General features: G+C 45.4%; 1 protein-coding gene across 1 annotated transcript; it reads right to left on the reverse strand.

The window, feature by feature from the left end:
* Nucleotides 1-6,685: 6,685 nt before the first annotated feature.
* LOC147885081 (pentatricopeptide repeat-containing protein At2g39620-like) lies at nucleotides 6,686-11,035 on the reverse strand. The gene is made up of 2 exons (XM_087397598.1): nucleotides 10,602-11,035; nucleotides 6,686-10,525 (listed from the first exon to the last, which is right to left on the reverse strand). The coding sequence occupies exons 1-2, from the start codon at nucleotides 10,875-10,877 to the stop codon at nucleotides 7,736-7,738; spliced, it is 3,066 nt and encodes a 1,021-aa protein (XP_087253724.1). The 5' UTR covers nucleotides 10,878-11,035; the 3' UTR covers nucleotides 6,686-7,735.
* Between the last annotated feature and the right edge of the window lie 824 nt (nucleotides 11,036-11,859).

Genomic DNA, 11,859 nt, shown 5'->3' on the forward strand with positions numbered 1-11,859 from the left:
TTGCCAGGCAACTTCAGAACTGATTCGCCTACTGCCAAGAGCCTCCTGAAGAAATTGCCTATTGCCAGGAGCCTCCAGAAATGAATCACTTTCAATCAGGGAGCTACCAGGTAATCCGCCTTCAACCAAGAGCAACTAGATTGACTCACATGCTTGTGAGGAACCTCCATATTGATTTGTTTTCATCTAGGGCCAGTCGCTAGGTCTGGTGTTGCGCGTCAGCTCTAGACAGTAGAGAGTTGCTTCTAGAATTCTTTCTCACACAGTTATCGAGAGTCGCGTTCTTTTCTCTGTCAGCTAGAGTATCCCCAGGAGGGCAGCAAACTAGTGACAGCCTGTGAGAGTTGTGTGGCTGAGTCGGGCTGCTAGTAATAGCTTCGGGCTCTGTGCAATCCTTGTATGCTTAAGGGATTGGTGCTTGGACAGCTAGGAAGAGGGTGACCCTTCCTTGTAGGCGTCGATGGGATTTTTTGGAACCATTGGCCTTGGATTTTGCACTGGATTTGGATGCCTTTTTGAGCCAGGTTAGTTGAGTAGTAGGTTGTTTGTGCTTGTCAGTGTTGAGATTCATTTGGTGGACAGGTGCTTCCAGCAAATAGTACTTGCTCCAACAACAATCACAGGTTCACTTGTTGAGGAAGATGGTGATGTCCCGGCAATGGACTTCAGATAAACTAAAGGGAAGTGGATAGTTATTAACCAATATTTCAACCACTTAGAAAATAATTTCAGCAACACAAAGAGAACACAAAACCCACGACAAGGAGCTAGATTGCTCCTGCTCAGAAACCAGACACCCGATTGGCCCCAAACCTTGGTGGCCCTTTCGGTATTTCTTTATTTCTTTTTCAACTAGGCAAAAATTTCATGTTGCTAATTTGAACGGTCCAGGAAATAAGTTTCAGTTTATGAATCCCGGATATATTGGGGGAGGCTCAATGCTCCAGGCAGCCTATGCAAGGTGCTAGAATTCATGGGAACTATCCTGCTAGTTTTCATTCCGGTACGCAAGGTTTTCAGGGCCAAATGTTTGGGAGACTGCAAACTGGAATGCCTAATATGATGTATGGAAATATTGATATGCAGCTACGAATGCAGACTGGGATGCATCGTAATATGGGAGGCTCTAGTAGTATGCTCGGAATGCAGGAAAGAGGACTTGGAACGGTTAACCCTGCGGTGAGTAGTGCTAGAAGTGCTCAAAATAAGGGAAATTTCGTGCAGCGTCCATTTTTACGGCCACCAGTATATGAGGAAGCCTAAAGACTTCAAAGAAGGTGGGGCAGCAATTAAATTTGAGATCTTTAATGGTGCTTAGTATAGGTTGAAGGCTTTAACATTTGTCCAACAGTTTGATGCAGCCTATTCAAGTGAAAACTTCACCGAGTCTTTCATAATTAGGGAGGAAGTCACTTTCTTGAAGGGAAATGCATTACAGTGGTGGACCAATTTGCTTTTGTAGGGCAGGCCAACAATCACTTGGTTGATTTCAAACAGGTGTTTTCAGCTGCGTGGCTGACTACCAATTTTGAGGTGGATATCATGACAGTTTGGCATAAACTGGATGCAAACAATCGCTAACCTGGAAGAGTACAGTTAGAAATTCTGGAAAGTGTTGTTACCCGTTAGTTCTTATAGACATGTGCTACTGTTTGAGCAAGTTGAAAAGTATTTCTGTAGGCTGCCAAAAGAAATCCGGGATTATTGCACTAAAATTAAGCTGACTTGTATGTCACAGCTAATCGAGAATGCCAACACAACATATGCTCTTTTGCAAAGCAGGACCAATGGCTTCAAAGGCAGTAAAAATGATGAATTTAGAAAGGAAGAAAAATCTTGCGAGCTTTCCAAGGCTGTTTTTGTTGCAGGTCAGAGGCGTAATAAACCAACTTTTAAATGGCTGTCCGCTATAGAAAAGAAATCCTTGATGGAAGCTCATAAATGCTTTCATTGCGAAGAAGGCCATCAAGCCAGAGAATGCTCAAACCGTAGGAGAGAGGAGCCTATTGACGATAGGGGTGAGTAGAAAGGTGAGCAGAGGGGCAAGAAGTCCAAGCCTATCCCGGATTGATGCTTGGTGTGATTAGTGAAGAAGAAAATGGGGATGCCACAGAGCTATGCCAAGCATGGGGCAAAGTGTGATCAAATGTCATTGATTTTCTTCGACCCAGGGGCTCAAGCAAATTTTATTTCCCTAAAGTTGGTAGTTAAACTTAGAGTCCATGCAACCTCAAATGGGGCGGGAGAGTGCGAGCATGAAAATACTCCCAACTTCTCGAGAATGAGAACGGATACGAGAGTAGGGAAAGTCGATGGTGTGCTGGGTAGATACAGGAGTTCCATGAAGGGGGGAAAGAAGATGGGGACGGGGAACCAGAAGTGGGCCGATGGGAAGGAATGAAAGTCACCAACCAAATCGGTAAGGAATGAATGTCAATAGTGTGCCAACATTATTCAACACATTGTGACTTGCCCAGGGCATAGTGTACCAGTCACTCCATCATTGGAAAGCTTTGGTTACACATTTAGAGCTATACAGATACTGAAGAATTCTATATCATGCCTTTGGATGGTTGTGATGTATTGTTGGGTATGCTGTGGTGCCATCATGTTTGGGTTATTGTAGGCACTTTTAATAGGAAGATTACTCTAATGCACATAGGCAAGACTCATGAATTGGATGTAAAACTCAAGGGAGAGTCAATCCTTGTATCCCCTTCAGCTATTTCTTTTGTAATTAAAAACATATTTCTGCATATTTGGTTTTTGCAAAAGAAATATAGCCTAAAGATACTCCCTCTGTTCCATTTTCAGATAGTGATGTGTGAGGCAATAAGAATGTTGTTGCTGATGGATGAGACCGATGCCTGATGTAGTGTCAAAGAAACCTCAGGTTTCAACTGTCACTATTGCATATCATATGAGCTGGATGCCATGAAGGAACAATATGTAGAGGATGAGGATTTTGGATAGATCTATGACCAGTGATCTAATTTACAGAGGCATGAGCACTATACTCTCAGGGATGGTTTTCTTATGATGCATGGACGCCGTTGTGTCACAAAGCAATTGAGGCCTAAGGTTATTATAGAAAGTCATGCTCCACCTTATGCAGGGCATAGAGGTATTGATGCCACAGTGAGATTTTATTGGCTAGCTTTGAGATGGGATGTTGAGGCTTATCTTAGGACATGTATCATTTGCCAAAAGGTCAAGTATGACTGGCAAAAGACACTCGGACTGTTATAGCCGTTGGCCTATGCTCGATAGACTGCGGGAGAGCATTGCATGGGTTTTATTTTTTATCTTTCTGGAACACCGACAAGACATGATGGTATATGTACTATAATTTGCAAATTTAGCAAGCAGGACCATTTCATTTTGGTGAGGAATTACAGTAGATAATGCTCGGGTCTATCGTTAGTGACAAAGATCCATGCATGACGAGTCTATTCTGGAGAGGACTCTTTGAAAATATGGACACTACGCTGAAATTCTCATCTTCTTTTCATCCACAGCCAAATGGACAGTGTGAAGAAGCAAACTCCATTATCCTTGATCTTTTGAAATGTTATGTCTCAGATCATAAAGCAAAATGCGAACAGTATTCGCCACTGGTAGAATTTGCTTATAACAATACAGTGCATACTTCCACACGTAAGGCTCCATTTGAAATTGTGGAAGGTGGGAGGAAAGTCTAACAGCTTAAGAAAGCTGTTGATAACTGCCATTGTGAATTGAGATTCACCGAATTGCTTTCTTTTGCGTTTCCAGAAAGCAAGCCTGAGAACTCATTAAGGTCAATCCAAGGTGTTTGCCAAGCTCAGTATGAGATACATGAACCCTTTTAGGTCTTGCAAAAGGTCAGCGATGTGGCTTACACGCTGAAGCTATCAAATCATTGGAGGATTCACAACGCCTTTCATGTGAGTCTCCTGAAGCCATTGCATGGTGATGCACCAAAAAGGTATGCTTTATGAGAAACAACCCGAAGTAGAGGAACTTGATGAGATCTTGGTTCTAGAATAGATCTTGGCACGCAGTAACATAAAACTCCAAGGTAGACTTTGCCATCACTAAAGTTTTGTAATTATTGAATGCGAAGTGGATGGAGGAGGTTGAACTGGCAGATTCACCTTAGTTGTTGCACCTCTACCTGAGGGCTTTTCAACTTGAGCCAACTTCGGTTGTGGCTCTTTCAAGCTCAGCAGAGCATTTTGTGATGCCCAAAATGTGAAGTGTGCAGCGAAAATGAATAGAAATGAGAGAGAGAGAGAGAGAGAGAGAGAGAGAACCTCACACACACACCATTGAGAGCGAAAGAAAGATATAGAATTCTATATCTTGGGCAAAATCCCCTCTACACCTGAGCGAAAACCTCTCCACAACAGGCTGCTCAAGAGCTGACAAGGTTGCTCAACAACCTCCACAAAGAGATGCACAATAGGGCCGGATGAAGTGCTCCAATAGATGGAAGAACTCCTCCGAGATGAATGGAAAGAGTGCTTGAGTGAGTGGAAAATGAGGGCTGAGGGGGGCCTATAAATAGGGTTACCCCCGCCCCAACCAACCGACCAGTTGGAGGGCATATGGCTGACCCCTGCCCTACAAAACTGACTAGCACAGAGACTTATGGACGACGCCCTGTCCTAACCAACGGTGCTGGTCCGTGACGTGTCTTGGGATATTAGCAGACGTACAGCCTTGCGGGAGTAGCCGTATAGCCATGCAGAGCCGCATTGACAGATGGCATGTCCAAGGCATACATGGCAGGGTCATGGTATCGAGGGTGTGATCCAAGGGAGGGCAAGCAAGCTCTTTAACCCCCTCTACCTGTCATATCCTCACGAGGCGGGCACACCCACAAACACAGGCCCTCTCTCTGTAGCCTACTCTCACTTTGGGCGAGCACACCCACAAGCACTAGCCCTCTCTCACTAAGGTGACATCAGGAGATGTTGACCCCCTCTTAGCTCCTGGATGGAACACAAATGCCAGGGAGTTGGGTGTGCGGTTGGAACAACTGGAGGAATCCACCGTGTGAAACTCTATCGCACTTAAGGCTGCCACCAGTACTATCGAAGAAGCCCCCCTTTAGCGTGTACTGCCTTAGCGCGATCATTGGAAACCTAGAACAATTGTTCGCAGGCCACAGGTGCTAAGTACACTCCTTTGATCCGATACTGGTACAATGGGTCATCTGGTATAACAATCCAACTGTTGATACTGATACACCACTCCAACAAAAGGTATTGGCTGCTCCTAGCAGTGGGATTTTTACCCCTCTTGCCCTCTCCTTGCAGGGCACCTGTATCTTAGAGCAACATAGCCCCCATTGAAGTCCAAACCGGTATACTATCACCGGATCGATGAACTTCAGTGCTCTAAGGACAACGAGCTCTAGGTCCTGCCCGAAGGCCTGCCTCGATGAAAGACTCCCTTCCTACTGCACTTGACTGGCAGGTCCAGCTGCCATCTGGATTCGAAAAGCCGGTTGGTAGCGCATCTAGCCTCATGCTACTAGAAGACTGGAGTATACATCGTTGCGGCGGTAACCCAGTCAATTTGAGGCAGGTTTTTGGACCATAGGTTGTTACTGGTCCCCTCATTATTCGTTTGGGGACACTACCTCTAATAATGACCTTTTTGGCCACAACGATTACATGTACAGGATGCCTTTAGTGCTTCTTGTTGTTCTATCGTCAACTACTTCCATCCTTTCTACTCAGCTGACAAAATCTCAGGGAGAATTTTATAGGTACGATCTACAAATCTTTCCTCCTGGTCAAGCACCATCTGGAGCAGTTCCTCCCAAGTCAATGCATTCAGCAGACAAAGCCTCTAGCAGACCTTAATAGTAGGTATACGATCTACAAATCTGTCCTCTTGGTCAAGCACCATCCGGACTAGTTCCTCCCAGGTCAACGCATTCATCCTTCCAGTTGTAATCAAGGATGAATAAAAGGCACTATACTAAGAGGATGACTGGGACAAGAGAGTTATGGCCATGTCCAGACGATATCTGCTTCCTCCTTGGAGGATCTCTTGTTGAAGTTCTTGTAACTTGTTGATGTGCTCCCACATTGATGATGACTTCTTGACAATCGCATCTTGGAGTCATACTTGCCTACCAAATCAACTTGGCTCCACCAATAATCCGATTGGGTGAACTCCTTCTCTTGCTGAGGGACAACGCTTTGTGAAGCCATATCCATGAGCAAAAAGAGCACTTGTACAAGCTGCAATAGATCAAATTTCAAAGGAAAAAGCCAAGAATCAATGGTTGCAGCCAAAAAACAGCAAGATGTTTGAGGCAAGAGAAGCATAGAGAAAGGAAATGTGCTCACCAGTGACCAAAGCCGGGTGTCCAAAAGAGCAGCCACTCGTAGGGCTGGGACTCGAGACTCGGGAGAGAACCAGGTAGGCAAGAAATCGGGGGGGAGAGCAACAGGCAGAAGGGCAAAAACACGCGACAGTGGGCAGCGTTTTTTCCTGGTTTTGCCCTCTTTTTAGGTCAGACCCGAAACGACGCATTTCAGATGCCGTTTCGACGTTTCTGATCGCCGTTTCAGACTGCGTTTCGCATTTCGAAGCCGTTTCATGTTTCGGGGGATCTGGCTCGGCCGAAACGGCGTTTTGGGTCTTTGATGCGCCGTTTCGGCGTTTCAGCGTAACTATGATTACAACATCCATCTGAACCTGAAACTCTGGACAATCCATGGACTCCACCCTCGCGTCAACAACCACGCACCTGGAAGAGTCCAAGCACTCCTTGCTGTCCTTCAACTTCACAAAGGCCTCTAACTTCCGGTCAGCCCACATCTCAATGTCAAAAATCTTTATTGTAGCTTCTAGGTCTGCATATCTTACCTCAGTAACACATGGAGATGTCACCAAGAACATTTCTCCGATTTACCACATTAGCTTTAGCTTTGGTTTCACCATATGAATTTGAGTCGGACTGTGTGAGCTCCTTGGCTATTCTATCAGTCTTCTGCTGTGCATACCCTTTGTTGGTCGATTTCTAAGAGGGTATCAGAGCCACGCTCCCAGATGGCTCCCTTCCATGCTATGAGGTGCTGCCCATATGGCAGCCCCTTCTCTGTCTCTTCTTTGGGCATATCCTGCCCGAGGTCTCCCTCCCCCATGCTCTCCTCAATTGGGGGCTTACAGATGGGGAGGTGACCTTTCCAACAACACCTATGCAACCCTAGAGGGAAATGAAGGCAAGCTCTGAAACAACTCCAACGAGGGCTTGTGCGCTTTCATAAGGTAGAGTACAAAGCTTTTCGAGTTTCCAAGGCCTCGTAGTTGGAAACCCAGGAGCAACTCAGCTCAAAATCCAAGGGCCAAGGTATACTCAGACCTGGATCCGATGGCTCCGAACATCCCGATGGATCTTATGGCTGCATGACAACAGTCAATCCCAAAGAAGATTTTTTATGCTATGTAGGTATCCCTTTAGTATCTTGACTGCTTCTGACTGTGCTCATGTTCCTTTGCAACATGGATATGTCCTGGTGACACTCATTGTAAATCAGGGATGTGCCCCTCATCCCTCATTTTTGGGAAAAATATTCCAGCTTTGCCTGTATATACATTTGCTTGGGGAACGCCTTGCTTGACCACCCAAAAAAATGGGTGTACAATTTCACCTCTATCAATCCACCAAACTCTTTCATGGCTTCTTCCATGCCTGTACTTGTTCTTTTAATGCATCGACAATAGTCACGTCCTATTGCATGTGAGCATCTGCATAGATGTTAGACATCAAGACATATGATGCAATATCCTTTTCATACAACTGCACTGCATGTTCAAAGGCCTGTCTTCCAAGCTCCACATTACCCCACTTCTGACAAGCACCCAGCACAATATGCCATACCATTAGATTGGGACGGAAAGGCATCCTCTTCGCCATTGCTAGGGCTGCATCTAATTGGCCTGCACGGCCAAGGAGATCAACCATGCAAGTGTGGTGCTCAATAGTTGGAGTGATGCCATACTTTTTGCTCATGGCCTCGAAGTACATCTGGCCCTGATGGACTAGACCTGTGTGACTGCATACAGTAAGGACAAAAAGGAATGTGACCGTGCCTGCCTCTATGCCTTCGCCTCGCATTCTCTCGAGCAAATGGAAAACAATTTCACTCTCTCCTAGATGGGCATATCCTGCAATTAGTGCATTCCATGAGGCCTCATCTTGAACTGGAAGCTTGCCAAATGCTTCCTGAGCTTCTGCAAGCGAACCACATTTGGCATACATATCCACCACGGTGTTGCCAACAAAAAGCTCTCTTTCAATCCCTTTCCTGGCAATTTCAACATGTAGTTCTCGGGCCTTGTCTATGGCTCCTATACTGCCACAAGCTTTCAAGATGCCAACAAATGTGACATCATTTGGAGAGACACCCTCCACGTGCATCCGTTCAAAACAATTCAGTGCTTCCTCACCAAGTCCATGCTCAGCATATCCTGTGATCAGTGCATTCCACGAGACCTCATCTTGAACAGGAAGCTTGTCAAACGCTTCCTGTGCTTCTGCAAGCGAGCCACATTTGGCATACATATCCACCAAGGTGCTGCCAACAAAAAGATCTCTTTCCAGCCCCCTTCTGGCAATATCGCCATGTATTGCTCGGCCCTTGTCAATGGTTCCTATGCTGCCACAAGCTCTCAAGCTGCAAATAAATGTCACAGCGCTTGGGGAGAAACCTTCCAGTTTCATCTGTTTTAAACAGTTTAGCGCTTGCTCACCAAACCCATGCTTGGCATATCCTGCAATTAATGCATTCCACGAGACCTCGTCTCGAACTGCAAGCCTCTTAAACACTTCCTGTGCTTCTGCGAGCGAGTCACATTTGGCATACATATCCACCAAGGTGCTGCCAACAACAAGATCTCTTTCCAACCCCTTTCTGAGAATATCAGCATGTATTCCTCGTCCCTTGCCTATGGATCCTATACTGCCACAACCTTTCAGGCTGCAAACAAATGTGACAGCATTTGGAGAGACACCCTCCAGTTGCATCTGTTGAAAACAATTCAATGCTTCCTCACCAATTCCATGCTCAGCATATCCTGCGATGAGTGCCGTCCATGAGACCTCATCTCGAACTCCAAGCTTGTCAAATACTTCCCATGCATCTGCAAGGAAGCCACATTTGGCATACATATCCACCAAGGTGTTGCCAACAAAAAAATCTCTTTCCATCCCCTTTTTGGTAATATCGGCATGTATTTGTCGACCCTTGTATATAGCTCCTGTGCTGCCACAAGCTTTCAAGCTACAAACAAATGTGACAGCATTTGGACAGATACCCTCCAGTTGCATCTGTTCAAAACAATCTAGCGCTTCCTCCCCAAGCCTGCACTCAGCATATCCTGCAATTAGTGCATTCCATGACACTACATCCCGAACTAGAAGCCTTTCAAAGGCTTCCCATGCTTCTGCAACTGAGCCACATTTGGCATACATATCAACCAAGGTGGTGCCAACAACAAGCTCTCCTTCTAGCCCCTTTCTAGCAATATCAGCGTGTATTTCTCGGACTTTGTTTATGGCTCCTATGGTGCCACAGGCTTTCAAGCTGTAAACAAATGTGACAGCACTTGGAGAGACACCCTTCATTACCATCTGTTCGAAGCAGTTCAGCACCTCCTCACTGAGCCCATGCTCAGCATATCCTGCAATTAATGCATTCCAGGAGACCTCATTTCGAACTGGAAGCTTGTCAAACACTTCCCGTGCTTGTGCAAGCAAGCCACATTTGGCATACATGTCCACCAAGGTGGTGCCAACAAAAAGATCTGCCTCCAAGCCCATGCTGGCAATCTGAGCATGTATTTGTCTGCCCCTTTCTGTATCTTTCAGCCTTACACAAGCCTTCAGTAGGGCCATGAACGTATACTTGCTAGGACGTACAGAATCCTCTCGCATTTTCTGGTACAGGTCGAGGGCATGCTGCGATTCTCCACATTCAATATAGCCAATAATGAGAGAAGTCCAAGAATACACATTCCGAACAGCCAACCTGTCAAAAATCTGGTTAGCATCGCACATGCTTCCAGCTTGCACCAACATTTGGACAAGGTAGTTCCCAAGAGAACTATGATCTTCCAGCCCACTTTTGACAATGCAGGCATGCAAGCGCTGGGTATAAGATAGGTTTTTCCTGCTTCTGCACATGTGCAAGATACATGTAATATTCTCGACAGAAGGCCGCTGGAGCGTCCTTTCCAAAGAAGTGAGTGCCTCCTCTAAGCTAAGCGCCTCCAAACCACTCTCCTCTCGCAGTTCTTGTGATTTAGATGCATTCACCTGTGCTTCCGATCGAACCCCAGCCTTGCCGCACTCCACCACCAACCGACGGTCTTCAGGGTTAGCCCAGGCCTGAGCAGGGGATGGTTTGCTGGACTCCTTTCTCATTAACATAGCTTTAACCAACCCTGGATTGTTCCAGCCGTGTATCCATATTGACTCTTTCGTAATCTTATGCTTAAAATTTGGAGATATTGGGTTTGTCTGTTAATATAGAAGAACTCGTGAGAGTACAGCTTTACTTGTGCAAAATGTTAAGATTAGACAGTCGCATACTTACTTCGCTCTTCCGATGGGAGGGATCCCTGAAGCACTCCTTCGATGAACGCTCGGTACTTAAGCTATCTGCGAAGTATGAACGCAATGAGAACCAATTTCCAGAATTTTGTTCCGAGCTTGAGGTCTGTTCTGCAGTGCCTAAACACGAACGTTGTTCTACCATCGCTCCACTGCTTCGCTGTCTTCTCCATGGAGCATCCATCGGAGAGGTTGACCTTTGCCACGAGTGTGGATCTCCGCTACGAAGAAACCCACCTGAGCGATGATAGGACTGCATAGTTGGGGTGCATCAGACGGATGAGGGGACTCTCTGGGTCCTGTATATATATATCTTCATCATCTTGACAAGAACTCAGAGGAGTTCCTCATTCATTGATACATAGTGAGCTCCTTTTGGCACTCTTTATACAAGATTCAAGATTCAGCCATCACTATATTGTTCAGCATATAGCCTCAAACTACATCATTCCAAAATCATGGAATATATCTAGGTGGAAACTCGTCCACAAACAATGTGGAATCATAGCCCAACGGTCATGTTTTGGCATTACATTTAGCTAATCTACTAGAGAGATTTCACCCCGGGAATGTCTTCCAGACGCTCTTTAAGGAATTTTCAAGGATTTCGGGAGAAGATACCTAGCGTTCCATCCATTTGTTTGTATGTGCCTACCTCAATCAGGGTCAGGAATCACTATCTCTACTTCTAGTAGTGTCAATTTTGTTAGCACTGCCTTCCCGGTAGCACTATACTAACACTTTTGTTAAAAAATGTCTTGCTAAGTGCCCCCCTTCTATTTTGGTTCTCTCTCTCTCTCTCTCTCTCTCTCTCTCTCTCTCTCTCTCACACACACACACACACTCAGTCACACACACTTTCTTTTTTTAAGAACTCTCTCTCTCTCTCTCTCTCTCTCTCTCACACACACACACACATAAAGCGGTTGCATCATCCATTCATCTTGACAATCGCTTAGGTCTGGCAGAACCTAAGCCAATGCTCACAAATACTTGTACTCACTTGTTCGTCTCACATTTGGTCATGCCGATATATTAATAAAACAATTAATTCAATAATTAACTTCCTTTAATCCAATGCCATTTACACAATTGATACAAAATCATTCCGATACTTTATTATTACGCTGCTTGCAATTACAACTGCCTTCACGAGGCTTAGCAAAACTTGAAAAGTGATCCACAGTTTCCACTACAACTGTTGCAAAACTTAGGCAATGTGAATTCCATTCCAAGATTTT

Source organism: Dipteris shenzhenensis, chromosome 26 (assembly GCF_047967505.1).
Source record: "Dipteris shenzhenensis isolate YYH24624 ecotype China chromosome 26, Dip_SZ_1.0, whole genome shotgun sequence".
In the NCBI taxonomy this organism is placed as follows: domain Eukaryota; kingdom Viridiplantae; phylum Streptophyta; class Polypodiopsida; order Gleicheniales; family Dipteridaceae; genus Dipteris; species Dipteris shenzhenensis.

Excerpts from the sequence above, each read along its gene's own strand:
- LOC147885081 (XM_087397598.1), bottom strand. The coding sequence starts at position 10,877 with ATGCAGTCCTATCATCGCTCAGGTGGGTTTCTTCGTAGCGGAGATCCA. Across the intron at positions 10,526-10,601 it reads CCTCCCATCGGAAGAGCGAA|ACAAACCCAATATCTCCAAA; the intron begins GTAAGTATGCGA and ends CTATATTAACAG.